Here is a 27,272-nt window from a genome sequence, read left to right as displayed (position 1 = left end):
AATCACTATGACTTCTTATGCAACCATGTATTAGAAAAAACTGTGACAAGCATTGCTAATAATAGAAAAAAAATCAGATACAATTAAGACAAAATTTTAGTATGAAAAATAATGGTTCTCCTGGTTGAGATCTATCTACCTATGAAGTTTGTGTCGATACCTCTTATAGCTTTTGTGTTATGCTCCAAACAAAATTATGATTGACAGACAGACGGATGAAGTGGCGACTATATGCTATCCCTTAGGAATCGAATTATACCATATGGCCGATTCATCCTTCTAGGACTCGGTGATATTTACGGCTTAAATGTTGAAACTTATGAGACGACATGAGAAAATCAATAGAGATAAAAACAATCAAAATTTAAATGTGGAGGTGCACTACTAGCCCTATGATTGAGTAAATTTCCTGATCTGATTACTTTTAGAAGAACAAGTAGATGTGTTCATTCTAAACCATGCCACCATTCGAATGAATTGAACCTTGGCATACAGGTTACGGCAAACCTTGGGAACTAAAATTTCAACAGCAGTATCTATTAACTGTTTCCTCAATGATTGTACAAAAGTAAATGTCACACTTTAAAACAAATTCTTAAGCTGTATCATACAAGTGTCTGTTTTTAATAAATTGTATTTCGCTATGACCGTGTCAGGTTCCTTGAAAGTAACCAGGCCAAATATCGAAAAGAAGTGACTGTACTATATGTTTTGAGAATCATTTAATCCCAAAAAATTACCCTTGTCAATTCAGTCTGTAAAGATATCTAAATAATTGAACATATTTTTCTGATTATGCTAAATATCTAATGATAAAAGTGTCCCTCTGGTGGTTTCATAAAGATGCCTTTCAGTAAAATATCGATCATCAATATCATCTATTCCATATACTACAGATTTTACAGATTTTATTGGTACTCTCAGACATACAAAGTATGTTACAAGAGGTCAGGTTTCAACAAAAACATTCATGGCATGGCGGTACACAGTTACATACATAATGATATTTTAGCTACGTAGATTCAATAGATTATCAAGCTTTTCTAGAAATTTACTGAGATTTGATAAAACTTTAACATTACATACAGAAAAAAGTCCATGCATTTTTGTAATACTAGGATAAGTAGAATAGTAATGTGGAATAAATTGATCTCTTATTCTCTTCACTGATTCATGATCGCATCTAAAAAGATAGTGGTATTCATCGCCAATTTCATTTGAGCAAAGATTACAAACTCTGTTCTCCTTCGGTATTCCGATCCATCTTCCTGTTTCTATAGGTAAACGCATATTTGAAGTTCTAAATTTAACGATAATTTGTCTTTCTCTAGGTTTAAGTCTCAAAAGATATTTTTCTAATTCAAAATTACTTTTCATTATACAATAGGTATTTCCTCGAGAGGAATTAATTACATCACTGAACCATTTTTGTATGAACTGGTCTTGTAGTCTTTGCTTAATGACAAGTTTTAAATAATTTCTATTAAATGAACATATTTTCTGGAAGTCCCAGATAAAGTTTAAACCAGTTTCTATAAAAATATTTTGAACATTTTTCAACCACTTGAAATCCATATTGCCATTAATATGTAGATTGTACATTAAGTTATACATGATACTTGACAAGTTATTACAGGTAATTAATTTATACCAAAACATAATAACTCTACTTTTAGCTTCAATAAGTAAAGGGAATCTCCCCAATTCACCATAAATCATAAAATTTGGTGTACTTCTTCTAATACCTAAAATACGTTTGCAGAATTGTAAATGAAGTTTCTCAATGACACTTAAATTTTCAAACTTCTACTGAATACAAAAGTATAGGCAACACAAGTGAGTCAAAAATCTTCAACTGAAGGTCTACTGGAAGCTGAATATTTCTTATTTTCTTATAAACAGCAAACATTGCTTTTTTAGACTGTTCCATTAATTTACATTTAGCTTTAAAGTAACTTCCGTTGTAATTAATTAAAACACCCAAATAAGGAAATTCATCAAGAATTTCAATTTCTTCATTACACAATGTAAAGTGGAAGGCTGTACGACCTTTCCTCTTTGCAAATATAACAATTTTGGTTTTGTTATTATTAACATTAAGCTTCCAGGTATTACAATATACTTCAAAAGTATTAAGAGCAGATTGAAGTCCTTCCGCTGTTTCAGACATAATAATAGTGTCGTCTGCATACAGAAGAATATACAATTTTAAATACATTTCAATGTTTTCACCCAAAGTTTCTATTGTTTGAAGACAATTAACATTATTTTCTGCAAGAAAATCTTCCAGATCATTAAGATAAATTGAGAATAAAAATGGTGATAAATTTTCCCCTTGTTTTACCCCGATATCACAATTGAACATTTCAGACAATTCATTTCCATTTTTGACACAAGATTTGGTATACTGAAATATTGTTTTAAATTTACATCGGCATTTACTTACTTATGTCGAAAATTAACCTGTTATGTGGTACCACTTACTGTATTGATATCCTATCTCACGTAAAACTGAATGGGTGACCTGGAACTGTAAACCATTCGGAGTTATTAGTCCCCACAATAAACCGGGGAGAGAACAGTTCAGAATACTGAATATAAGGGTTCTGATATTATTTATATTGTGTAAATCACGTCTACTTTACTCTGTTGATGAAATACCATAGTATCTGAGTTTTGCAGTGTAACCTTTGGGTCCCTTACTGCCAATTCAGTGTTAAGTTAGTTAGTTTTATGCTGTAAGTTTGACAGAACAAAACGAATCGGTAAGCGTAACTACGCCCAGAAATGCCACAAACTGAAGTATTCACCGTGTTTGTTTCGATTTCAATTGAATCTTTACATAAAACACATTTGTCTCTCTGACATAACAGAATCGCGAATAAGTGCTAAATGAAAAGAAAATCATCGCAATTTATTTCAGAAAATAAATGCCGGTTATGAAGTACAATACATAAAATAAAATACAGTATATAAATATTACGTAAGTAAATGAGTGCTAGACTGGACCATTATTACTGCTCCACATCTTGTCGTTTGTTTTGTTTCCTGTCTATGTATTCCACAGTGTAGTACGATATTGCACTACACACCAAAAAGCTCAGAAGGATATATAGCTTGACGTCGGTAGACAAAAATACACTGTAGGCCGTCGAAGTAATGAATCCAGCGGCTTCCAGCATGAAATAGCTTCCGTAAGCTGCCTCTATATTGTCAGCAAATAAGTGGCCATAGATTGCTGAAATATAGAGTATGATGTTATAATCTGCCTTTCATCTTAACGTATATGTACTGGAGGTAATAAGCTATATCTGTAGGAAATCAACGTTAAATTCAATTTTAAATAGTTGCTTTGCTTGAGACAATAACTCTTTATTTTTAGCAATATTGAGGTGTATCACTTACTCATAACTTGTATTTTCAATATGGCGTCCGCCACTCCCCAAATACTACCAAATATGAAAAAGGGGTATCCGTTTTCCGGTCCAGGTTTCCATATAAGTAAAGAAACTTGTACTCCGCCAAAGCAAAGAAATGCTGCAAAATGAATACAATACATATTATACAACAAGTTAAACTTATCTCTGGTAATTTTCAACTACATATTAAAGGTAATGGGTGGATGTTGACTACCCCGAAATACATTTTGTAAACGTATAATCCTTAAAATGAATGTTTATGGTCTTTATACGCTTTAAAAATAAACATAATAGAAGCCGAAGTTAGTTACAAAAAATATACATGATTATATTATGAATTGCTGATATAACACCTTACGTTAGAAACTGAGAATATCCAGCTTGTTTTGAAGTTATAATCTTTTTGTTATATAGATTACTGTATTAATGATATACCGCCGAGTCTCAGTAATAAAGTAACTTGGAGTTATATCTATCCTACCTACAATTAATACAATTCTTTACGTATACAATAGTTGCAATGCTTATACATGTACTTTTATTTCTATTTCAGTCAGGCTTTGTCTTTGTAAGCACATAGTTAACTTTGCAAAAGATATCCACTCTTTATCTCCCGTCTCATATATACTCTATTTGTATGTATAGATTGTTTGAAATCATTTTTGTAGCTGCGAAATAGCAAAATCATTTCACGGTGAAAACAGTATTAACATTGCATCGGAATCAATCACAGTCGTTGATATCGTTCTGAACAAATAGTCCTACCTTACAATACTTCTCATGTTAATGATAAACAGAAACTTCATTTACTGCAATCATGGTTGTTCAGAGTAAACTTATAAGTATGTGCGATGCCCAATTGTTTATCAAATGTAAAGTTAAAAAAATAGGACATACTGATACAGTAAAAATTACCGACCGATACACAAATATATCTGCCGTTTCCGTACTTAAATGAGGTCGATAAAGATACTTAATGTACTTCTTGTTGAGGGAAAAAAGCTGCGAACGCATGGAAAATCCTTGTATATCAATTATCATTACCAACCTGTTTTCCTTTTTTATGTTTAGTTTTCTCTATAGATCTAACAAATGTTTTACGTACCGATTGTAAAGAACGGCAAATGTCCGAAGTGTTTTGTTAGAGGTCCAACCAGTACTGCAGAAACGGTATTTAATATTCCACTACAAAGCATGACGTCACCGACTGTTTGTATTCCAAGTGTACAGCCCACAATTGACTGCAAACAAAGCGGAAATAGAAACAAACAAAAACATTATTTGTGCAAAGACAATGACAGAATCAAAAGAGCAGTATTAAATGTCATCATGAATAAACTTAATTTCAAGTCCAAACAGGGTTATTAGCTCAAATGCCATGTGATCACGAATGTCTGTAAGCGCTATTTCTCTTTAATCAGGGATATCAGAAGAATACAGATACACGACTCATTTCGTTCTTTCGCATTAATTTTAGCAATTGTATGAAATTTATCAGAATTTTGATTTCAGTATATCCAGAAAAATAACATATGCTTATAACATTGGTGCATGCAGACTGTCCATTTGACTATAAATGTCCTCATATGCCTTTATTTACATGTATCAATTAGATATTAATAAAAACAATGTTTTACATGAAAGAAACATATCACAAAGCAAAAAGCTGATAAGACTTAAAAGGAAATGCAAGGACTGCATTATATCGCAGTTAACGATGAAGACCCGACGCTCTGAAAGTACAAACTGTTTTCGTTAAATTTTGGAAGAATAAAACACACAACAAATCAACCTAAGAAACACAGACAAAATTACAAGTAGGCGAAGAGAAGATATCAACACATTAGATAGAGCAGAGCGAAATAACTAATTACACTGAGCCAAACAGCTGTTTCGTTATTGTAAGATAAAATAAATCAATAAATAATATGAACAAAAGCACTATGATGAACTTTATTGGTTTCTTATCTTTTTTTTAAATCTTACCTTCGTAAAATCTGCAATAAGAAATCCATTTGAAATGCCGTAATACATCGAAAGTGGAATGAGGATTTTTTGTAATCTCGAGTTCCAGAAATGTTTGGTTGAAGCCAAGAATTTACTGTATATTGCTTCCCTTTTCCCATCCTTATACTCATCTCCATAAATAGTAACAGGTGACAGGAAAGCGCTAACAACAATTCCTAAAGAGGCTATTCCAATCCATGTACCACAAATGGTATAAATCTGAGGATAGACAGAATGTTAACCCACCATGATAGGTTTTTAAACATGGAATTAACATGGCATTCCAAAAGTTAAGGCTCAACATTCACCTAAATAAAGAAATGCTTCTAAGCTGCCGTTGATGAATTAAGAACTTAGTAAAATGTTGAACAAATACAAATTATATAAGACACACGTAGTTCTGAGTATGTAAAGTTATTATCTTTGTCACCACATAGAATTCAAAGATACTGTTAATCATGCACTGCACTGAAGATAAACTTTCTTTGGTAAATGTTATGATTCATAATCATAATTGAATATCAATGTAGTGACTAAACTGCATTTCCGTAGTTTATATATTAAGACACCTGCAAACGGGTATCATCCGAATTAGACGAAAAAAGTTAATTATACAATTGTAATTTTGAGACAAGACTGTGATTAAAGCATTAATAGTTTTCGTTCTTACCGTCATGTCATCTGGTCGTTCCAGACTGGTAGCATTGCTGACAGCTTCTTGTTTATTTGCTACACAATCCTCAATTTCCTCCAACGTCATGGATGTGTTGGCCTGTGTGTTTTGTTTCAGTAGAAGTGAGGATAACAAATTTCCTGTTATCTTACCTATTTTGAATATAATTGGTTATAAAAAGATAAATGTACTGAAAAAATATGTTATTGTCGACGGATACTCTTTGTTATCATTTACGAAGTTAGAATAAAATCATGAAAAAACATAGATTAATAGAGATGTGCCTCAAAACATAAAATTGATATAGAAAAGGAAAATCAATTCCATTGCTTTTGTAACATATCAATCCTTTTTGATTCAAGTTTTTAGTAAAACGAAATATTATAAAAGGGAACATGTAAACCATTTGAAAGATTGTACAGAGGAAACACATTTTAATTCAAATTTATATTAAGATACAGTCGAGGCAAGATAAATTTAACTGCATCTGCATGTGAGAATTTGAAATACCTCTAGAATTTGTCAATGATGCTTAGGGTCTTAATGTGTACCCAGACTAAAAATGTATATAATATCATTTCTTATGATCCAAAATCAATAAGGTTGAAAACTGCAACCAAATACGTTTCGGTTATGACGTCACAAGTCCAACGTTCAATGACTGGTGGTAGCTGTCATGTAGCACCTTTGATATAAATTACAGTAGTAAGAACGAAATGTTTCACATGAATAGATAAAAAGCTCGGATATCAAACACACAATGGAAGTTATGATGTTTCGACAGCTTTGAACCTGTGAAGTCACAGATGTGGGCTACCATATCGAGGCGATCGCCGTTAAGCATTTCATATTAATCGCAATATCTTGGAAACGGATCTAATTACGATCTTTGCACTTTCTTGGTCTATTATTTGATATGTTAAATATAGTAAAACATTCAGGGTACCCTTTAATTCTGAAACCTAAAAGGCGACCGAGGGAAATTCTTAGATATCAACATCTAGATGGGGAGGTGTACTATCCTCATGAATTTTGTGATGTCATATATTTTTCAATTTTTGATGAACGTCAATTACTGTTGTATATTCTTAGTGCCAATATTCGAATGACTTAGGAGATGACATGCAGATTACGTCCAATTTCGAGAACTTTAATCAACTGCAGAGTCTACCACCTGCAAACAACGTTTACCATTGCACATGTTCTTTCCACAAGTAAATAAACGAATATGGTTCCATTGACTGCTTATGATTACACAGTGACAACTTTTTTCGAATCAATATCTTCCTCGAAAATAGCGTAAAACAGAACTTGGAAAAACGGCATTTACTAATGATTATTTGCATCAAAATGCATAAGGCATAAATTAATCATTGTTTTTCAATTAATGAAAATTACTTGTAGCTGACGCTGTGGCAAGTACATGTAAACCCTTTTTATATACAAGCGTCACTCCAGTTTGAACTTAAAAGACGAAAAATAATATTTCCTTCATATCTAAATGCACGTCCTCGATACTGCATGAGTTACAAATCACTTTCTCTCTGCACCTGTGGAACATGTCCTGACAAAATGTAAGGTTCCGTGTGCGACACCTTATTGACAAGACTAGTGTGATCCTCTGTTGTACAGCAAACGAATTTTGATGTCGCTTAACGGTACGTTGTACTGGATTTGAAGTTGGATGTCGCTTCTTTATAATCTTCAAAAGGAACATATTTGGCTGTGAATGACTAGTTATTTTCTCCTGGAACCAATTGAATTACCAGGCTAGTGCCTGCATTTTTCCATGGGTGCAGAGAGCGATAATGATCGTAACCCCTGGAGTATCGAGGAAGATATATTAGTGAAAAACCTTAGTCAAAGTTTCCGAACCCGGACCTTAGTTTTCCTACAAATATTTTTACACGAAACCTTGATGATTTTCACATTTCACCAATTGCACCTTCAATCATTGATCCTATATGTGTATAATTCACAATTGAGATATATTCATAGGTTAATTACGAAGAAAAGTTATTTGTCGTCGATTTCACTTACTTCCATTCAAAGACATGAAGAATATCCCAAAGAAAAAACTGAGAGAATCCTTCAGTTTTGTTTGGGTTATATTGGCGTAGTGTTTGGAAAGTTCTGAAACATATGCCGATTGAGATGCCCACATTGGTCCCGCACCAAGTCCACATACGATAGAAGCTGGAACCATAATAGCCCACACCGGATATAGATTGGCCGCCATTAAAGATAAAGTCGTAAACGTAGAGAGAAACAAAGTCAGTTTCACGCCGAATCGGTCGATGGAAAAAGATGCCAAAAACATAGCCGAAATCATGAAGAAAGAACATTCTATGAATATTGCAAATGTGCCCATTCCCTCTTCTTTACTTAGGGAAGTCAGTAAACTCAACATCGAGTGAAAGGAGGTAAACATCAGGAAAAAAGATGTACATATCATAGAAAGATTTTTCATGATTTGATTTTTCGTCATGGACGACACTGTTAAACTATTGCTAGTGACCTCTATATCTGGGTTCCTTTCCGAATTTGGGTTATGTTTGGCTTTATCAGCAACAACGGTATTGGTTAACAAAGTGACAGCATCTTGATCGTCATTGCATCCGCCGTGTGATAATTTTTGAAGTTCCTTTGTGTGATTGTCCATTGTCACGTGTACTTCCTCCCTGAATCCAAGGAACTCGTCAAGTGAACCACTATTGGTTGCCCTTTCTGGACTCTCAGTGGACATAGTGTTGAACGAGCTGGGTGAATAAGACTATGAGCGTATATTCATTCAACAAAAATCAGTTAAAGGAAATTCGTTACGTTATTTGCCGATCGTCACTCTGTAAAACCAAAACCATACTGTTATTTATCATCGATACTCAACATTGATAATTTTTGAAAAGTAATTTTGGTGAAAAAGAAATATTATATTGTATTGACTTATGAAGCTAATAAGTACAATATTGTCCTGACACATATAAACATGGACATGCCGTTCATCTCTTTCCCCTCAATAAGAATATGAAAGCAAGTAAGAACTATCAAAACAACTTCTCTAGGTGTCAAGTTTGACCTTTGACTATATAACCATGACCACTGACCAAAACTTACAGAGATTAACCAGATAGAGATAGTGATGATTAAATGTAGCAGATGTAATATGCAGTTTATACAGGAGCACATTTCAAATATAAATATAAGACATTTGACATTTTAATCTAGACCGACGACGACACCAACCTCTAATCAGGTGGATAACTTGTAAAAGAAACAATATTATGAAATTATCATTTAAGATGCAATTGAAAATATATTGAAGCGTTCAGCAAGTATATACACAATCTACTGTATTTCAATCTAAATTCATATTCTAAGGTGCTATTAACTTGTGTGTATTTTGAACAATTATACAGACGAACTCTATTGAATTAAGGCGTATCATAAACGCTTTGATATTGTACAATAATGAATTAATCTAAGAAGCTCACATACAACAAAGAAATGGAGTGAAAATACAGTTGACATCTGCATGATATATTGAAGACGTTGCTCTAACGTTTTGACAGCCTATAAAAAGTTTTAACAATCTCTATCGTCGTGCACTCATTACATACATATATCTCTGAATTAAAAAATGATTTCCATTGATGAATATCTTTCCATTTTACGACATACTTACTGAAGGCTTATTACAAAATCATGACTATAATAACTGCTGTTACATTGAACTTTCCTTGCAGTTATCAGCTGTAGAACATCTACTTACAAATCCACATATATCACTGTGGAAGGATTTAAGCATGGGTAACTATTAATAAAACCAAACCCACTGTTTTGTTAGTAGGCAAGAAGTTGAAATAGCGAAAAACACTCATTGAGACGTGTAAAATCATAATATTTTTCTTGTTTAAAGGTGAATATCAAATACAAAATGTACATCTAGTACATTTTAGAGAAAACAAAACTAACTTGTGCACAAACTTAATGATTTCAACGGTTTGCAAATTGCAAGATCTAGCATTTATAAGAAAAAAAAACTGTTCTTCAAATTAAACCAGACAAAAGGAAAAATATAAATAGCACACAAAATGTCTAGACATCCGATAAAAAATATGGGGCGATAAGAGAATCGCGGCGAGGTTAAAATATAACGCGACCTCCAACCTTTGGCCTCAAGCATTTTTACTACGTGACGCTATTAATGGCCTCCTGATACCCTGCTACTGTGCCTCACCATAAATGTAATTAAATCAATTTTATGACATGCGGTTTTTAAACCAGTCCAACTGCAAAAATAATACTGCTATAAACAGGAGGATATATGACTATTTTTCGACTAATGAAGTAAGACGTAAACAATCACTTGGCCAACTGAATTTGGGAATGACAATATGCTCGAACAGGTTTTGCAGCCAATCCTCATCGGATATATGATCAATGACTTTAAAAACCATGTTAAAAGGATATACCTTAAAGTGAAAATTTATATTGATAAAATCTTTATGTTGTAGAATGCTATGACCACAGCTATCCATTAATATTAGTGATAATTCTTACATGTCACAGTTTTATACCACCAGAAAGTTGCATTTTACTGAAACAGCTGACTTTGTTGTACAAACGTCACACATTTAAGAGTTTAATGCAATAGAGGTAAGTATTGAATAAAACTACATCATACAGCTAATAAATGAATAAAGTGCGACTTGGTGTTCACAAGTGATGCTTTGTTTCTATATCTTGAATCCCTCCTAGTAAACATTGATCAAAATTTGTGCACTAGCTCCATAATATGAAAAACCCATATTTCTAGCGTATGTATTAATTTCATCAGAACATTAAGTAAAGCCACAGAACAATGGTGCCAATGTAAGACCCTTTATGTTAATATCAAATGATAAAATAATAGCAAATCAAAACTGATACCTGTGTAGATTCGCCTATGTCCCTGTTAACTTGCACAAGACACGCATGACAAAATGACGGTACCTGCATATCATCTATGAATTTGTTTTAATTCGTACGTAACAAACAGAAGAAACACTTATGGTTACAGTATACATCCACCTATGTCGAGTTAATATGCACCTGAAAAAACACATGAGAAAACAATGGTACCTGTGTATGGTCAATAATGTCATTGTGTTAACATGCACCTAACAAATCCGTGAAAACAGCAATGTTACCTGTGTAGATACACCTGTGTCATTATACAATATATTGTTCGAGCCGGCCAGAGACTGCATGCCGTATAGCGCCATGCATGAAGTTGTTAAATTTGCGAGCTTACTACTTAAAACAAGCTCATATATGCCCTTTATTTAATTATTTGAATGTGACACGTTCAAAACATCTTTGCCAAACCTGAAATTAACACCAAAAAAAAATAAGCAGGTTTACTTACGTCGATATCCCGTAGTTCTCTACAAACCTGTCACGCTGTATGTATCTGGGGGAGGGGAAGTTGATGATTCCTCAATACAAAGAACATTAAATGCTAAGTGCAGGTCAGCTCACATGTGAATCAATGTCGTCAGGTATAGTTATGTATAGGATGAGGAAAAATATTTAAAAAGGTAGTCGATAATAAGGTTTATAAGTCTTGTACTTACATGTGATTTAAGAGTAGGGTGAAGACCTTCTTCACTCTGTCGACTGTAAAAAAACTGCTCTCGTCATGAGAATAATCTACGTGTCAATAACCTGCACACCAATAAAGCTACCTCCCTTGACAACGATGTACCGACGGTGCACAACAATCTATAACGATAGCACAGACAGAGTATCATCCAATGTCATCTAATCTGATAGGACAAGTGATAAATTACTTGTATATGCATTTTCGCATTTGAAAAAAAAAGCTATGTACTTCAATGTGACATGCCCTTGAACTCCTGATACGATATTATCGCTGCACTACGTACACAATATACACCAAATCTCTGGTTCAAATGGTCTCCATCTGGAAGAATTCACTGGGCCATTTCAAGTCCCCTATGCTTTTTGTAATGCTTATTGACTGGATTGTTAAACCTTGCTTTAAACTGTTGATTTCCAGTGTGTATCCTAGGTTTCCAGTGTGTATTCAATCATTGTAGAAGTACACTGTAATTATTCTCTTATTCCATCAACCTTGCTACGAACACTTAAAACCGCACACCATCCTTTCTGCAAATAACAAAATTTTCCTGTTACTTGGATAAGATCGGACTCATTTTAATCAACATCACTACTGCCAGTATGTAGAATAACGCCATATTTTGTGAACAGACAAAAAAGATGAAAATTATTGAGATAAAGTCCACACCGTCCCCGCCGTATTTACTGAGTGAAATAAGAGCATCTGACCGCCAGATTCAGGTGCAACTACTCATTATCTAGGCTAGAAATGTCTTCTTCCAATCTCTTGACGTAGCTATGACCTGATACCGAAAACGTCACTACCATATTGTATTGAGATTGAAATGAAGGGTAAAAAAAGAAATTATTATTATTTTTTAAAATTAATTTCCCCAATCAAGTTTTCTCTATTGCAGCTATAAATGGTCATGTGATACAATGTTACAACGACGAAGGCAGTAGCAGTAAACTGGTCCAAATATAAACGAACCGAGTAAAATGAACTGGAGAAAAGGAAACTGAGAAGCACCTTTGTCAATCATTACATAATACCCACTCACACATAAAAGATAAAATAACCTATGTCATGAATAAAATACATATTTATTATTAAGACAATACAATGTGTTTTTTTTAATTGTAAGATAACTCAGAATTTTAATTCGTGCAATGCAAGTTAAGAAGTAGATAGCCATAAGCACCGAATTAAAAACAAATTATAACTAAACAACGAGAGGAAAAAAATAAATTTACATTTATGAACCATGCCCATGATATATACCCAACAAAATAAGGACCTGGCAAACCTTTTCTCTTCAACAACACCAACAGGGACAGCTTTCCACTAAGGTTAATGATAAACGTGATCAGTCATTTCTAGATAGTACTTAGAACGAAACAGTTTTATGGTTGCTACCACGATCTCATTGCGATAAAATAGTATTTCATTTCATGGGAGAACACTACATTGATGACGTGACTTGACCATTATTTACATGACGAAGGTTGACAATTAAGCATTTATTAGTTTTTGATACTTTCACTGGATGTTGAAATTTTCGTATTATGTCCGTCCACCTGATATTACTATGCTTTCTAGAGATTATGTACAATTATTAATTATATTAGGAAGAAGATCAAGGTCGTCAGAAGATATCGATATAGAGGAAACGTGGTCTTAAAGACAAAAAAGATTTTGGAATACTCATATTCAAGAGGAGGAATTTTGTTATCTTGATTATTGATATTTGAGAAATATTTTTAAAATTTACCAACATTCGCAGGAAGAAGTACGATTATCAGAAAGGTTATTTTTCTCAATATGATTTTTCTTAACCTGCCTTATCTTACTTTGATTCAGTTTAATTCATTGTGTGCCTTTGCATAATCTAAGTCTAAATTTGCATTTAAAGGTATTATTCACTTGTTTGTTTTGTGTGATTTGTTTGAGATAGCAGGTGGTTGACACTGCTGTTGGACTTTAAGTCCACGAGGTTTGCCGTAACATGCACGCCACGTTTTAATTCAATTGAATAGTGGCACGGTTCAGAATATTCGAATGTACTTCACGTTGTTATCTGATAAATGAATTTCACGTATTATTCACTTTTTAACGTCAAGTCGTACCAATACAAATTTTTGTCAGAAATACAATCTGATATTTGTTGGTTTATAGCAAATTAAAATTAAAACTAACATGGGTATCTGATATGGAATCCAATCAATGACACTCATATTTTAAAGATATAACAAAATCCCTTTCTGATACCTTTACCTTCAATTTTACTTCTAAATGATCAAATGTTTAGTTGTGACATATCAAAACTGCGTAGAGGCCATGGATTTAGTTCCATGCTTCCATGGTAAAGGCGGTCAAAATATTTTCACAGCTTACTTATGAACAATCGCGTTAGATTTTATGTACATGCTAGATGTTTCCAACAAAGTCATATAATTGATGACAAAAGCAAAAAATGTGGTTTTCTGTGTGTTTAAAGTACTGATTGATGTTAAAGTCAATTACATTTGAATATAACAAATGAAACAAAAAATCCAAAATCGTGGAGTTAAAAAAAATCTGTGTGATATTTAACATTTAATCAGATCGTACACGAATTCAGAATGATCAAGTTCGGCAGCTAAAAGTCCTTAATCAATTTTATACAGTCCTTTTTATGTACTCCGAGAGGTAAAATGAATTAATGTCATACCACTGTTTCGACAAGGGCGTCAAGGATCTGTACAATTTGAAGTGATTTCCACCACTTGTTTTTATTTCTGTTTGAAAAGCAATTTTTTCTGTTTACTTTTGTGGCTATCTTTTTCTGTTTAATTCATTTTCATTTGTCCGACTGTTGACGACTCTGCTTGAAAATTGGTATATTGGTATTGATATTGGTAACAGGCCTTTGGATATCGAATTAACTGCGACATGAAAACACCGTAGGTTGGAGATTTAGAAATGTTGCTACTAAGATATTTCAAAATTTACAATAGGGAAATTTTAAATCATCATATTAATTATACAGCTTGCTGGAAACCTGCCCATGTTGATTTCGTTGAAGGAAAAGATCGAGATAAGCGGCTGATGAAGACGACTCCTTTACGGCTCTGGTTGCTACATACAATCTCGACATTTAAAGACAAGAAGACATCAATATATATGAAAGTGTAAGTAAACAACTTTGCAACTTTTCTGTTACCTGTTATGATCATTTTCATAATTTATGAAAACAGAAACAAGTCAGCCGACAGAGGGGCACAGTTAGTTCAGAAAGGTATGTCAATAGTCTGTTGGAAGATCTTACTACCCAAACTCGACGAATATGTTGTCCACAAGAAATTTGATTTTGTCCTCCTTATATTTCTCCTTTGATCTGGACACATTTTTCACTAAATACTCTTTTGTATAGTTCATAAAGTTTCCTGTGTTTTCTATGAAGCCTAGTTCTTTTAATATACAGGAAATGTAATAATGTCTAAAGACAAGGCAAAAGTTACTGGACGCCTTATCGGCAGGAACAATAACATACCTTTCGTGTAAACCTTGAAGTGTGAAATTAACATCAGGATCAAAGAACGCTGACCAGTGTTTTGTTTTTATTTCAGATTTCAAGTTGCTGATTCCATTAAGAGTGATGGACGGAATGAATTCAGCCACTTCTGAAAGTGAAGCACACGTAGTAAATTCTCGTTTCGCCCGTTTTGTGTCATAGTTTTCAACGGAATTCATAAATATCTTGAAATTTATATCTAATTAACGGACGGGGTTGGACGATATTTGATCCTGCATGAAAAGTTGTCGGAGTTTAAGATTTTGTATCACCAGTTACTATGTGCCCAGTTGGACAATAGTTATGAATAGTGGTAGAACAAGAATAAGCTGATGGCTGATGGAGAAGTAAATGTTTGGTCATCTACATTCACTTGTGGAAGCGTTTGTTTGTAGTTTAAAAAATTGGATGCAACGGGGATAACTCATTCCGTACTTCTATCACATTCCATCTATCTAATATTTATCATTTAAATAAATCAGAAGTCAGGAACTTGCTCAGTGTTTTATGTAGATTTTATTTGTACCCTAATGACCAGATATCTATGCGGTTTTTCTACAGAAAGTGATCGTTTTCTGTAATGAAGAGCAAAAGAAAGTTAGTATCGTCCACATTTCTAAGACTTATTGTGGTTGCGATTTTAAAGCAGATATCTTTCATGTACTTAGAACGAACACTCCATCCAGTTTGGTGCTGATTCCATTGGGACTCAATGACCTTAGGGTTAGCTGTGACTTCATTTACCAGATGTCACTTGCAGCAGCCCTGATAGCTAAGGCCGATGTTGTATGTAGTGATATTTTGTAATTTTCGCATTTCAAGTCTCGTCTCAATACAATTCAGGGGGCTAGTTAAAGAGTGAGTACTGCTATCAAGAACTTTGTGGCACCACAATTTCACCACATTCACCATCCTAATTACGTAATTTATATTTCGCTGTGAATGGGACTGTAGTGTTTTTAGTCTACAGGAATTATTCCACCTGGGAATGGGATATTGAATTTCCGTGTAAAATCTTTCCTGTAGATATATATGATATACCATCGGACTGGGAAATAGTATACGAAAACTGCGATAACCTTGGTCAGAAAAATTACTTTGCTATTATTAGGCCACAGTTACATAATCATGTAACATTTCTTTCGCTTTTGTTTTTTATAATGCTTCACGCTGAAAGGGCCTACAGCGCTGCTCCTAACTTCGAAGGTTCTTTTTTTTAAAGTATTTCACGGTATTCATCTTTAAATCAAATGGCGGGGTAGCTTCAGAAGTATGTCATATTACATTTGTGGGATTGCACAACGTTACTCGATGTATCCACGATAGAAAAATTGGACGAAAAATACTATCGCACGTTTATGCGCACGTTTTGCGGTTCTATCGTAGTTGATATAAATTTAGAAATTATAAGTAAGTGTGGGATAGTTTATTTATTTTCTAAATATATATGAATAAAACTAAGTATATTTCCTTTTTAAGTCATTAATATATAGGTTGGACATTTGACGATATAGCAGAATAGAGACAGATAGATACATTCGGAATTTTAAATGTTTTCATTACAAAGAGCCACAAATGACCAGCCGAAGTATTCGGACACACATTATATATATATATGCTATGTTTGAAAACATTAAATGGACGTCACTTTATTTCACACCATTGAATCATTTAAAATCCTATACCAACAGAAAAGAACATTTATTTTCATTACATCTGTATCACTCTCGTTTTTCATTCATTTGGTGAACATAAAATGCATGCTCAGGTAAATCTTAGTGTTGTATTTGTTACACTGACGACCCAGCCGGTACAGACCCGGACCTGTCACGTATATACCCGTATACAGGTAAACTTTTGTTGCCCGAGGCACCACTACTCGCCACTTTCTGAGGTGTAAAACTATACACGATAAGACTAATTAATGCAGGTTTTTATCATACTGATATTTTACTTTTTATAACTAAAGTACCAAAATACTTTAAATTGTAATATTTCTTTTATTTTAACATTTCTATGTATATTTTTGAAAAACCAGGTTTGGATACAATAATACCCAAATCAAATAACTGTTTTTGGAGCTGTGTTAATTGAGCTCTTACACAACTTAACAAACAAGATTTAGGTTTCCAACTTGAAGTTATTTGATCAAGTTCGGCATCGCTGTCAGTTTCTCCTAATCCCTTTTATTTAGAAAGAAATTATTAAGAAATTGGGTCCGGCCCCTACTATGGCGTCAGTTCTTTGTTAAAGAATTATTGTGCGTGTTTGGGTCAATTAGGGATCAGGTAATCTTACGTAACCGGCCTGTTAGATTGGTGTTTTTCTCCTATTTCTTTGTCCGAACACATGCTAACCAATCAGCGCTAAGGTCAGAGTGGACATATGTTTTTTTTTATGAGGCCCCTTACAGGTAAATTACCTACTCTGTATAATAGTAATGCCGTAAATAACCCTCCTGGTACATCACCTTGATTCAGGGGGCACCTGAGTATGTAGTTTCGCGTGTCCAGCTGGTCACTTGAAGCTGCGACCCCAATAAAGACACACGAACTTACCAGGCTGCCTCCATTATATTTTAAAGTTACAAAAACAATAAGAATCAACAAAATCGGTACGATAAATTGGTGGAGAATCCTTAAGACCCTAAATGACTGGCAAAGACAGACATACCGTTCCCACAAACTACCAGCACGGCAGTAGCAAGGGAGCAGGCAGCACAAAAACAGCAACTACAAGTCAGAGCTCCACAGCAACAACCACAAAACAATCAACCCCCTCAGGAAGCTGAACAACCTCTGCAACTACAACAACCACCAACACTACAGCAAATACAACCCGCATCCCAACAGGAACCAGGTCAGCAACAGGAGCATCCTGAACAGATAAGAGTGCTTGAACCTCAGATACACCTTTTGACTCAACAACGACAGGTAGATACAACAGACCTACCTCCGCCACCTCCTCCACAACCAGCAGAACAACAACTAAATACTATTCCTGAAATGGCTACAGGAGGAATCAATCTGAAGAAGTACAGTGGAACTGAGTCACCGGTCATATGGCTCACAAATCTGGAATCATGGCAAAAGTTCCATAATGTGCCGGACGACAGAACTTTAGCAGCTATGTCCTTCAACATGGAGGGCACAGCAGCACTGTGGCTGTAAGGACTCACAGTTCCTGAAAGGAACTATTTCGGGCAATTCAAAGAAGCCTTTCTAAATAGGTTCAAACAAAAGTCAACATACAGCAAGTTCTTTTCCCTGAAGCAAGGTTCAGATGAAACAGCTGAGAAATACCTTGAACGAGCAGAGAAATTGGCCCTTAGGCATACTATTGTGAAAACATATAAAGTCCAAGTGGCAATAAATTGACTTCAACCTAAACTAAGGTCAAAGGTGTTGGGCAAAGAGCCCAAGACATTCTTGGACCTTCGCCATGCAGTAGATTTGGCGAAAGAAGAAATTGCCTGCACAACAGACACCGACAGTGTAAACATGTTATCCATCACTAAACTGTGCGATGAACTGGTAAACAAGATGCAATCACAGATTGTCAACCAATTTCAAGGAGTAAGGGAGGAAGTGTCGGTGATTGCCGCAAAACAACAAAACAAACTTCAGAACAACACTATCAGCCGTACATACAGCAACCCCAGCAGCCGTTCGCTCAACCAATATTCCAAACTCAGCAGCCGTTCTCTCACCCAGCGTATCAGACTCAGCAGCCTCTACCGCCACCGTTCCATTATCAACAATTTCAGCCACCTTCTCAACCTCCCCAGCCTCACTTCCATAGCAGAAGACCGTGCCAGGGATGTGGTAAGTCGTGCCTTGGGCGATTTTTATGTCCCGCTTATAACACTCAATGTTCCTTTTGTAATATTTGGCATCATAACGCTTATGCGTGCCGCAGGAAGAAATTTAATCAACCTCCCTCTAACATGTCTACTAAAACATCCTTTCACAACTCACCCCCTTCCTCATCACAAACCCTGAATAGGCAATAGGGATTCGCGCCTATCCCTGGAAGCAAGGATAGGCACACCCAGACTAACAGGAGTCCTCCCATCACAGGACCCAAGATTAAACACAATTCTCTCATGACCAAAACATTCATCAATCATTCCGAAACATACCCTTCTCACGAACGGTTAGAGAGAGTTAATCTTGTTACACCTGTGAGTGTAGAGTTGTATGATTCACCAGTAAAAGCGCTGGTGGATACTGGAGCTACAATCTCCTGTGTCACATTATCATTATTAAATCAACTAATGGTAGACACAAGTACACAGATACAACAGTTTTCAACTGTGACTGCAGTGGTTGCTTGAGGTAAGTCCCATAGAAGTCTTGGAAAAATAGCCATCCCAATAACAATAGGAGAATGTAGTTTCACAGCTGATCTTCATGTTTTTGAAAACTTCCATGTTCCTTTAATTCTTGGATTATATTTCTTAAACACACATGAAGCAGTTATTGATATCAAGAAGAAAACTTTATTTTTGAAAGATCCTGTAACAAACAAAATTCTTTTTATACACACTGAAGTGTCTTTGGCTCAAACCACATGTCACTACGTTCTAACTCCAATGTCGATTAACAACATTACAATTAGAGTACCAGACCTACAACCAAGCTCACACATCCTTTTTGAACCCTTACATCGACTACCTTCACTAGGACTAGTAGGAGCTAAATGTGTCCAGGTCATGAACCCCTCTGAAAAACAAGTTGTACTTTTGCCTGAAACTGTGATAGGTTCTGCGTCATTGCTGACAACTCTGTCATGTCCCTTGACACACTTGTAGTTGCCACAAAATCATCACCATCTTCCTCGGCCACAGACATTTGATCCTATTACAATTGACTTAGAAAATTCTTATCTTTCTGAAAACCAAAAACAAATTCTTCAGACACTTCTTCAGCAAAACAGAAATGTCTTTGCTACAGATCTATCACAATTAGGGCATACATCTCAGCATTCACATAGAATCGAATCAGGTGATGCACTTCCCATTAGGCAACGCTTTTATCGCCAAAATCCTGAGGTCAAAGCTGAAACTGAAAGACAGATAAAAGAAATGTTAGAGAATGATATCATTACAGAGTCAAAGTCTATGTGGCAGAGTCCAGTTGTCATGGTCAAAAAGAAAAATAGCCAGTTACGTTTCGCTGTAGACTACAGGAAACTAAACGCTGTCACCAAACAGTTTACCTTCTCTCTTCCCCGTCTCGAGGACGTTCTTGACTCTATTGGGGATTCAAAAGCTCAATACTTTTCAACACTTGACCTCGCCTCTGGGTTCTGGCAAATCCCCATGGATCCTGAAACTGCTCACAAATCAGCGTTTGTGACTCCTGCCGAAGTCTATCAATGGAAAAGAATGCCATTTGGTCTTGTTAATGCCCCGGCAAGTTTCCAGTCTCTTATGTGCAAAGTTTTGAATGGTTTGAATTGGAAAACCTGTCTTGTGTATGTGGATGATATTTTAGTTTTCTCCCGTACATTCGAGACTCGATTGCAAAACTTACAAGAAATTTTTGATAGGCTTAGGCAGGCACAGTTAACACTAAAACCAAGCAAGTGTTCGTTTGCTCAAGGTAAGGTTCATTATCTAGGCCATGTGATATCAAACGAGGGAGTTCAAGTTGACACATCTAAAACAGATGTTGTTGCTGCATACCCTGTTCCAACATCTATAGTAACAACTATAGTAAAATTGCATCCCCATTTACAAAACTGCTCCAAAAGGATGTTAAGTTTAAATGGTCAGAGTCCTGTCAAAAGTCATTTGATCAGCTCGAGCAAGTACTGACTTCCCCACCAATACTGGCATACCCTGATCACACCAAACCCTTTATTCTGACGACAGATACCTCGGGTGATGCCATTGGGTATGTACTGGGTCAGTTAGACGCAAACAAACAAGAACATGTTATTGCCTATGGTGGGCGTTCTCTTAACCAGCACGAACGTAAGTACTCCATTTCAGAACGAGAAGGCCTTGCAATTATTGAAGGCATAAAAACATATCATGTTTACCTAGCTTCAAAACACTTCAAGGTATATACTGACCATACTGCTTTTAAATGGATGAATGGTATAAAGCCAGAGTCAACAGGTAGGATAGCTAGGTGGGCTGTACTCTTACAGGGTTACGACTTTGAAATTTTGTATAAAACAGGTAAGACAAATGAAGTGGCCGATGCCCTTTCCAGGCACCCATATCCCCCAGTCCAGCTTCTTACTGGAGAGGATGCACTAGAAAACATGGCCCCTCATCCAGAAGTGTCATCTGTTGGTCTAGATGTAGAGTTCTCACTTCAACAGGTCACATTTCTATACAGTGATACAATCCCAGTTACCCCCAAAACTGCCATCTCAGATCCTCCGACTCCTGAGCCAGTAGGCAAACTTCAGTCTGAATGTCCAGATTTTGTAAAAAATATACAAATACCTGGCTACAGGAGATCTACCGACATCAAAGTCACAAGCTAGCAAAATACTCTACCACATGTACACACCTGCACCTAAAAGGGATACTCAGCATACTCCTCTTCCGTCAGCTTGCGGTTCCTAGATGTCTTAGGGAAGATGTTCTCAGGTCTTATCATGACTGTCAAGCTGGGTGTGCACACTTAGTGATTGATAGGACATACAAAGCTATTCAGCTGAAATACTATTGGCCTAAGATGTTTCAGAATACTGTTGACAATATCAGGTCATGTGATGCATGTCTACGGATAAAAAAGTCTGCAAACAAGAAACAGGCACCCTTTACAATCATGCCTATCTGTGAGACGTTCTCACGACTTCACATGGACATTTTAGGACCTATCACAACAACAAAGGAAGGATACAAGTACATTCTTCTAGTTGTGGATTCCTTTAGCAAATGGCCAGAGGCATTTCCTCTCAGGTTACAAGATTCTAAGGAAATCGCCCGAGTTTTGTACTCTGAAATATTTGCCAGTACTATTGTCAGTGGTAGAGGGCAAAATTTTATGAGTAAACTTGTAACTGCTGTTTGTGAAATCTTCCAAGTCACTAAACATTTCACAAGTTCATATCATCCCCAAACCAACTCTATGTGTGAACGCATGAACAGTACGGTGGCCCGGTGCCTGAGAGCATATGTTGATAAAGATAAAAAAGACTGGCCACAGCTTCCTTCAGGTATTCTCATGGCTTTTAGAATGTCACCATCAACACAAGCATCTAATATGTCACCATACCAAATGTTGTTTGGTAAGGAAATTAATTTACCTTTTGACACTGCCTTAATTCCAAAAGATGGCCTGGGCAAAGATGCCAAAACACATGTCACGCAGCTCATAGATCATCTGAAATATGTTAGACAAACAGCTAAGAATATAACAGAAGCCAGAACCAAACAAAAACAACAATATGACAAAAAATCTCCACTACCTGAATTCAAAATCAATGACTTGGTCATGCTTCATTCCCCCAAAGTACCCGAGGGACTATCACCAAAACTACACCACCCCTGGGATGGACCATACTACATTGTTGACATAGGTCCCAACCACGCCTACAAGCTACGACGCTGCAATACGCGCAAGCAAGTCAAATCTCTTATTCACGCAAATCGTTTGAACTTTTATACAAACCCAGACAACCGGCCAAGTTTAAATCCCCCACCACGTCAACCCAGTGTTGTCCATGTCCCAGAGAACCAACAAGCACTGGATACCTCCAACCCGACAAAGCAACTTGCTGATAACTTGAACCTATCCAATCAACAAGATCAGTCTTCGAGTAACTCTGCTCCATCTACCCCTACACCACAATCCACTGATAGTCTAGCCCAACCAAACAATCCAGCCCCCAAAACAACCCAACCTAGCCCAACTGTAGCGGTTGATCAGTCAGTCCAACCCATAACATGCAAACATTGAACAATAACAATATTAAGCTTGCTAGAACCATGAAGCTCATCAATTAACCTCATTCATATCTACAGTCAATGATGGATTTGATAATGTTCTCAAGGATTTGATAATGTTCTCAAAGCAGTGCGTGTCAATCATGATGAGTCTTTAACATTAGCACAGCAATTCTCTAGCGCTTTAGACGGAATGCAACATGAGTACATATTGCATGTAAATAGGATGTTAAAACAATTTAATGCCAGTGCAGATTTAGAAAAACATTTAGAGCATGTACAGCTAGCAATTCATGATTTTGTTAAAGGCAAGTTATCTCCCTTTATTTTGTTCCCCCAGACAATCAGATCTACTCTTAAACATGTTCAGAACATTCTATCTACAAAATATCCAGGGACTAACATTATTCATTTTGATCCTTTACACTACTATTCATTTGCTGACTTTTTGTATGCAAGGCACCATTCCAATTAGTACATCCTACTGAAAATTCCTATATCATCTTTTGTTCATCCTTTATCCTTGTACAAGGTGTACTCCTACCTAGTGCCAATCAACACATCAACACATGTCACACAAATCCTGGACACTCCAGATTATTTTTTACATACTAGTGATAATCAACATTTTTCGGTTTTGTCACACACCTAACTTAGTCAGTGTACAGGACAGGATATTATGTATTGTCCATTTCATGTAGCTTTAAGCTCTGTGGCATCTGGTTCATGTTATTCATCAATCTTTTACAATCAAAAAGTCTCAGGTCAAATCTGTTTGTGATTTCCGTTTTGTCCCAAACACACTCAAAACTAGCATTATTGAACTTTCACCCTCAAATTTGATTATGTATCGCACCAAAATGTTAGCATTAGACTGCCCGTCTGGACAGAAAATAATAAAGGGTTGTCATTTCTGTGTAATGCAAGTACCTGCGAGATCTACCACCAAGACTTGGTCAAGGTCTAAACGACTCTAAGGATGTTACTTTTCTTCATCCTGTAAACTTGGCATTGATTCAACACTTTTTTGAACCTGAGAATCATGCCTCCATATTTGGTGACACTAATTATGGGAATTTTGTGCATATAAGAATTCCAAATATTGAAATTTACAATCATTCATTTTCTCAAACTTTGGCTAATGATAATCAGTATCATCTGAGTCTTGATCGTATTGCTAAGAAAACAAAACAAAATGAGAAAGTATTTCAAACACTGTCAGAATCCATGTTAGATTGTCAGTTAGAATTTGCCCTCAGCAACAATTTATATGTGTAGACATAAATTCACACTGGCATGACTTATCCTGTATCGAATTGTTTGAATGTTGTTGTTTTTCCATATTGTGAATTTTTAATTTTTTTTCTTATACAACTCCTTTGGACATATTTTTCTATGTGAATTTCAGGGTGATCAAACAGTATTTTTTCCCCTTGCTTGAAATGTCTTCATATTCATCGCCTGGAGTTGTTTCAAACTACATGTATGTTTATGTATATAATGAATTCCATGCCCTTGCCATTGTGAATTGATGATTCATTGTAAAATACTTTTTATATATCTTTGTGTGATAGCTTTTGTATGAATTATCTCCCTTTATAAAAAAATCTACAACTACTTTTAATCTTTGAGGACAAAGATTTTTCCCAACCAGGAGGGATGTATCATACTGATTACCTTTTTATAACCTAAGTAACAAGATACTTTAAATTGTAATATTTCTTTTATTTTAACATATTTTTGAAAAACCAGGTTTGGATACAATAATACCCAAATCAAATAACTGTTTTTGGAGCTGTGTTAATTGAGCTCATACACAACTTAAACAAGATTTAGGTTTCCAACATGAAGTTATTTGATCAAGTTCGGCATCGCTGTCAGTTTCTCATAATCCCTTTTATTACATCAGTTAAGAAATTGGGTCCGGCCCCTACTCTGGCGTCAGTTCTTTGTTAAAGAATTATTGCGCATGTTTGAGTCAATTAGGGCTCAGGGAACCTTACGTAACCGGCCTGTTAGATTGGTGTTTTTCTCCTATTTCCTTGTCCGAACACACGTTAACATTTGACCAATCAGCGCTATGGTCAGAGTGGACATATGTTTTTATGAGGCCCCTTACAGGTAAATTACCAACTCTGTATTATAGTAATGCCGTAAATAACTCTCCTGGTACCTCACATTGATTCGGGGGGCACCTGAGTATGTAGTGTCGCATGTCCAGCTGGTCACTTCGTCACATCTGACCGTTGAATCGATCAGACGTACGCCGCCAACCCTCCAGCCGATCTGACGACCAGCCGAACAGAAGGAATTATACTGGTAAAGTAGTTAGAGTAGAAATAGCTAGTATAGGTTTTTACTTAGCTTTAACTTAAGTTTAAGCCCTTAATAGACATCACAAAAGTAATATTAAGTCTCACTAGATTAGGCTAATATATATATTGTACTTAGTACGTTATATATATTAATAGTGTATAAGGTAGTTTAAATATATCACAAAAGTGATATTAGGAAATTAGATTCTTTTTCAGACATTGATATAGACATAATTAGAATAAGATAGTAATAGGAATAGGAAACTCTACAATGAGACAGGAAGGAAGATCAGGATTTATTCTGTGTGGATTCTGTGTTCTTTTTTTGTGTTTGTGTATATCCTTACTTTGAACTGATTGTGTGATTTTTCGTAAAATACTACGCCGGATTACATCAACAGATAAGAACACAAGACTCAATGAACCAGTAGGTCAACTTACACCATACTAAAAAACATCTTACCCAATAACATATCGATAGTTAGTCTCCACTTAGATAAACCGTAATAGAAATATTCTATCACTCAAATCTTTGTTATTCTGTTTAAATTATTAGATAGATAACCCCTCTACACCATACAATATAGCCTAATCAGTTACCCTCCTATCTAGTAAACCATCCTTAGATTAACCAATTCATAATAAAGGGTCCTCACATAAGATAAGTTACAATGCTAAACAGTACCTCATATTATATTATAATTTGTCATATTATATTAGTGACTCATCTCCATTAGATATGAAAACCCAAATTGAACAAGTAGTGGTACTTAAACCAAAACCTAACAACAAAATAATCTGGCCATACAAACGCCTTTACATATCAAACACCAAAGCCAAAATACAAAGTAAGACGGGTATAGTCAATCCCCCCCAATTCCTCCCTTCAGGGGTAATCCTTCTTTTATGCCTCACTACCCTACAATTAGATAAGGCACTCAAGGTCAAAGACCTCCAAAACCTCCCCTTCACCCCCTACAAATCTAGCAAAACAATTCACAACAAACCAATTAAAAGGAAAAACAACAAAAACTTATCCTACAAAACGCCCTCATTCCAACCACACACCCCTAACGGCAGTCTAGGTGTTATCTATCAAATCCCGCTATTTGTTCAGATGACCTTCTTCCTCAGTCCCTTCGTAAGCAAGGCAACCCGATTCATAAATAAAAAAGGCTGAGCAACAACCACTCTCTTACTCCATTTCAGAGCCCCCAAAATTCCCGCCTAAATCATATATGGACATAGGATTTTTGAGGTCTCCCCCTACCAACCCCCAAACACTGCGGCCCCCTCAAAAACCCAGACTGAATTGCCCCAAACCAAACCAGCAGCTACTACTCAAATTAATAAGGGAATGCCCAATTTACCACAAAAACGAAAAACAAGAAACATACGCTAATATAGTCAAGGGCTCAACGAACACAATATTTTACTACAGAATCATGCATTAAACTTGAATTCACGGTAGACCAGACACCGGCTGAGAACCATTTTTCAACAGGATAACGCACAAGTGCACACCACCAGACATGCTCAACCGGTGACAAATCAGGTGATTTAGATGGCCAATCTAACACCTGTACGTTATTCTGCTGCAAGAAAGTTCTGCTGACGTGACTGGTGTGCGCTGGTGCGTTTTCCTGTTGAAAAATAGCGTCTTAAGAATGGCAGAACTACTGGTCTTTCGTCCCAATATCGAATGCCGGTTAAATTGCCATTTAACACAAGCCTGGTACGAGTCCCCCCCACAAATACCACCCCAAACCA

General features: G+C 35.8%; 1 protein-coding gene across 1 annotated transcript; it reads right to left on the bottom strand.

Annotated features, from left to right (window-relative positions):
* Positions 1-3,014: 3,014 nt before the first annotated feature.
* LOC132552015 (protein unc-93 homolog A-like) lies at positions 3,015-8,845 on the bottom strand. Its single transcript, XM_060216160.1, has 6 exons — positions 8,140-8,845; positions 6,097-6,251; positions 5,406-5,645; positions 4,525-4,660; positions 3,406-3,537; positions 3,015-3,238 (listed from the first exon to the last, which is right to left on the bottom strand). Exons 1-6 carry the CDS (start codon positions 8,843-8,845, stop codon positions 3,015-3,017), a joined length of 1,593 nt encoding a protein of 530 aa, XP_060072143.1.
* Between the last annotated feature and the right edge of the window lie 18,427 nt (positions 8,846-27,272).

The sequence above is a fragment of the Ylistrum balloti genome, unplaced genomic scaffold, assembly GCF_031769215.1.
Source record: "Ylistrum balloti isolate Yb309-2 unplaced genomic scaffold, AGI_CSIRO_Ybal_v1 Utg370230, whole genome shotgun sequence".
NCBI classification, from domain to species: Eukaryota; Metazoa; Mollusca; class Bivalvia; order Pectinida; family Pectinidae; genus Ylistrum; species Ylistrum balloti.
The sequence above is the reverse complement of the archived record's forward strand: the minus strand, read 5'-3'. Positions and strand labels throughout refer to the sequence as shown.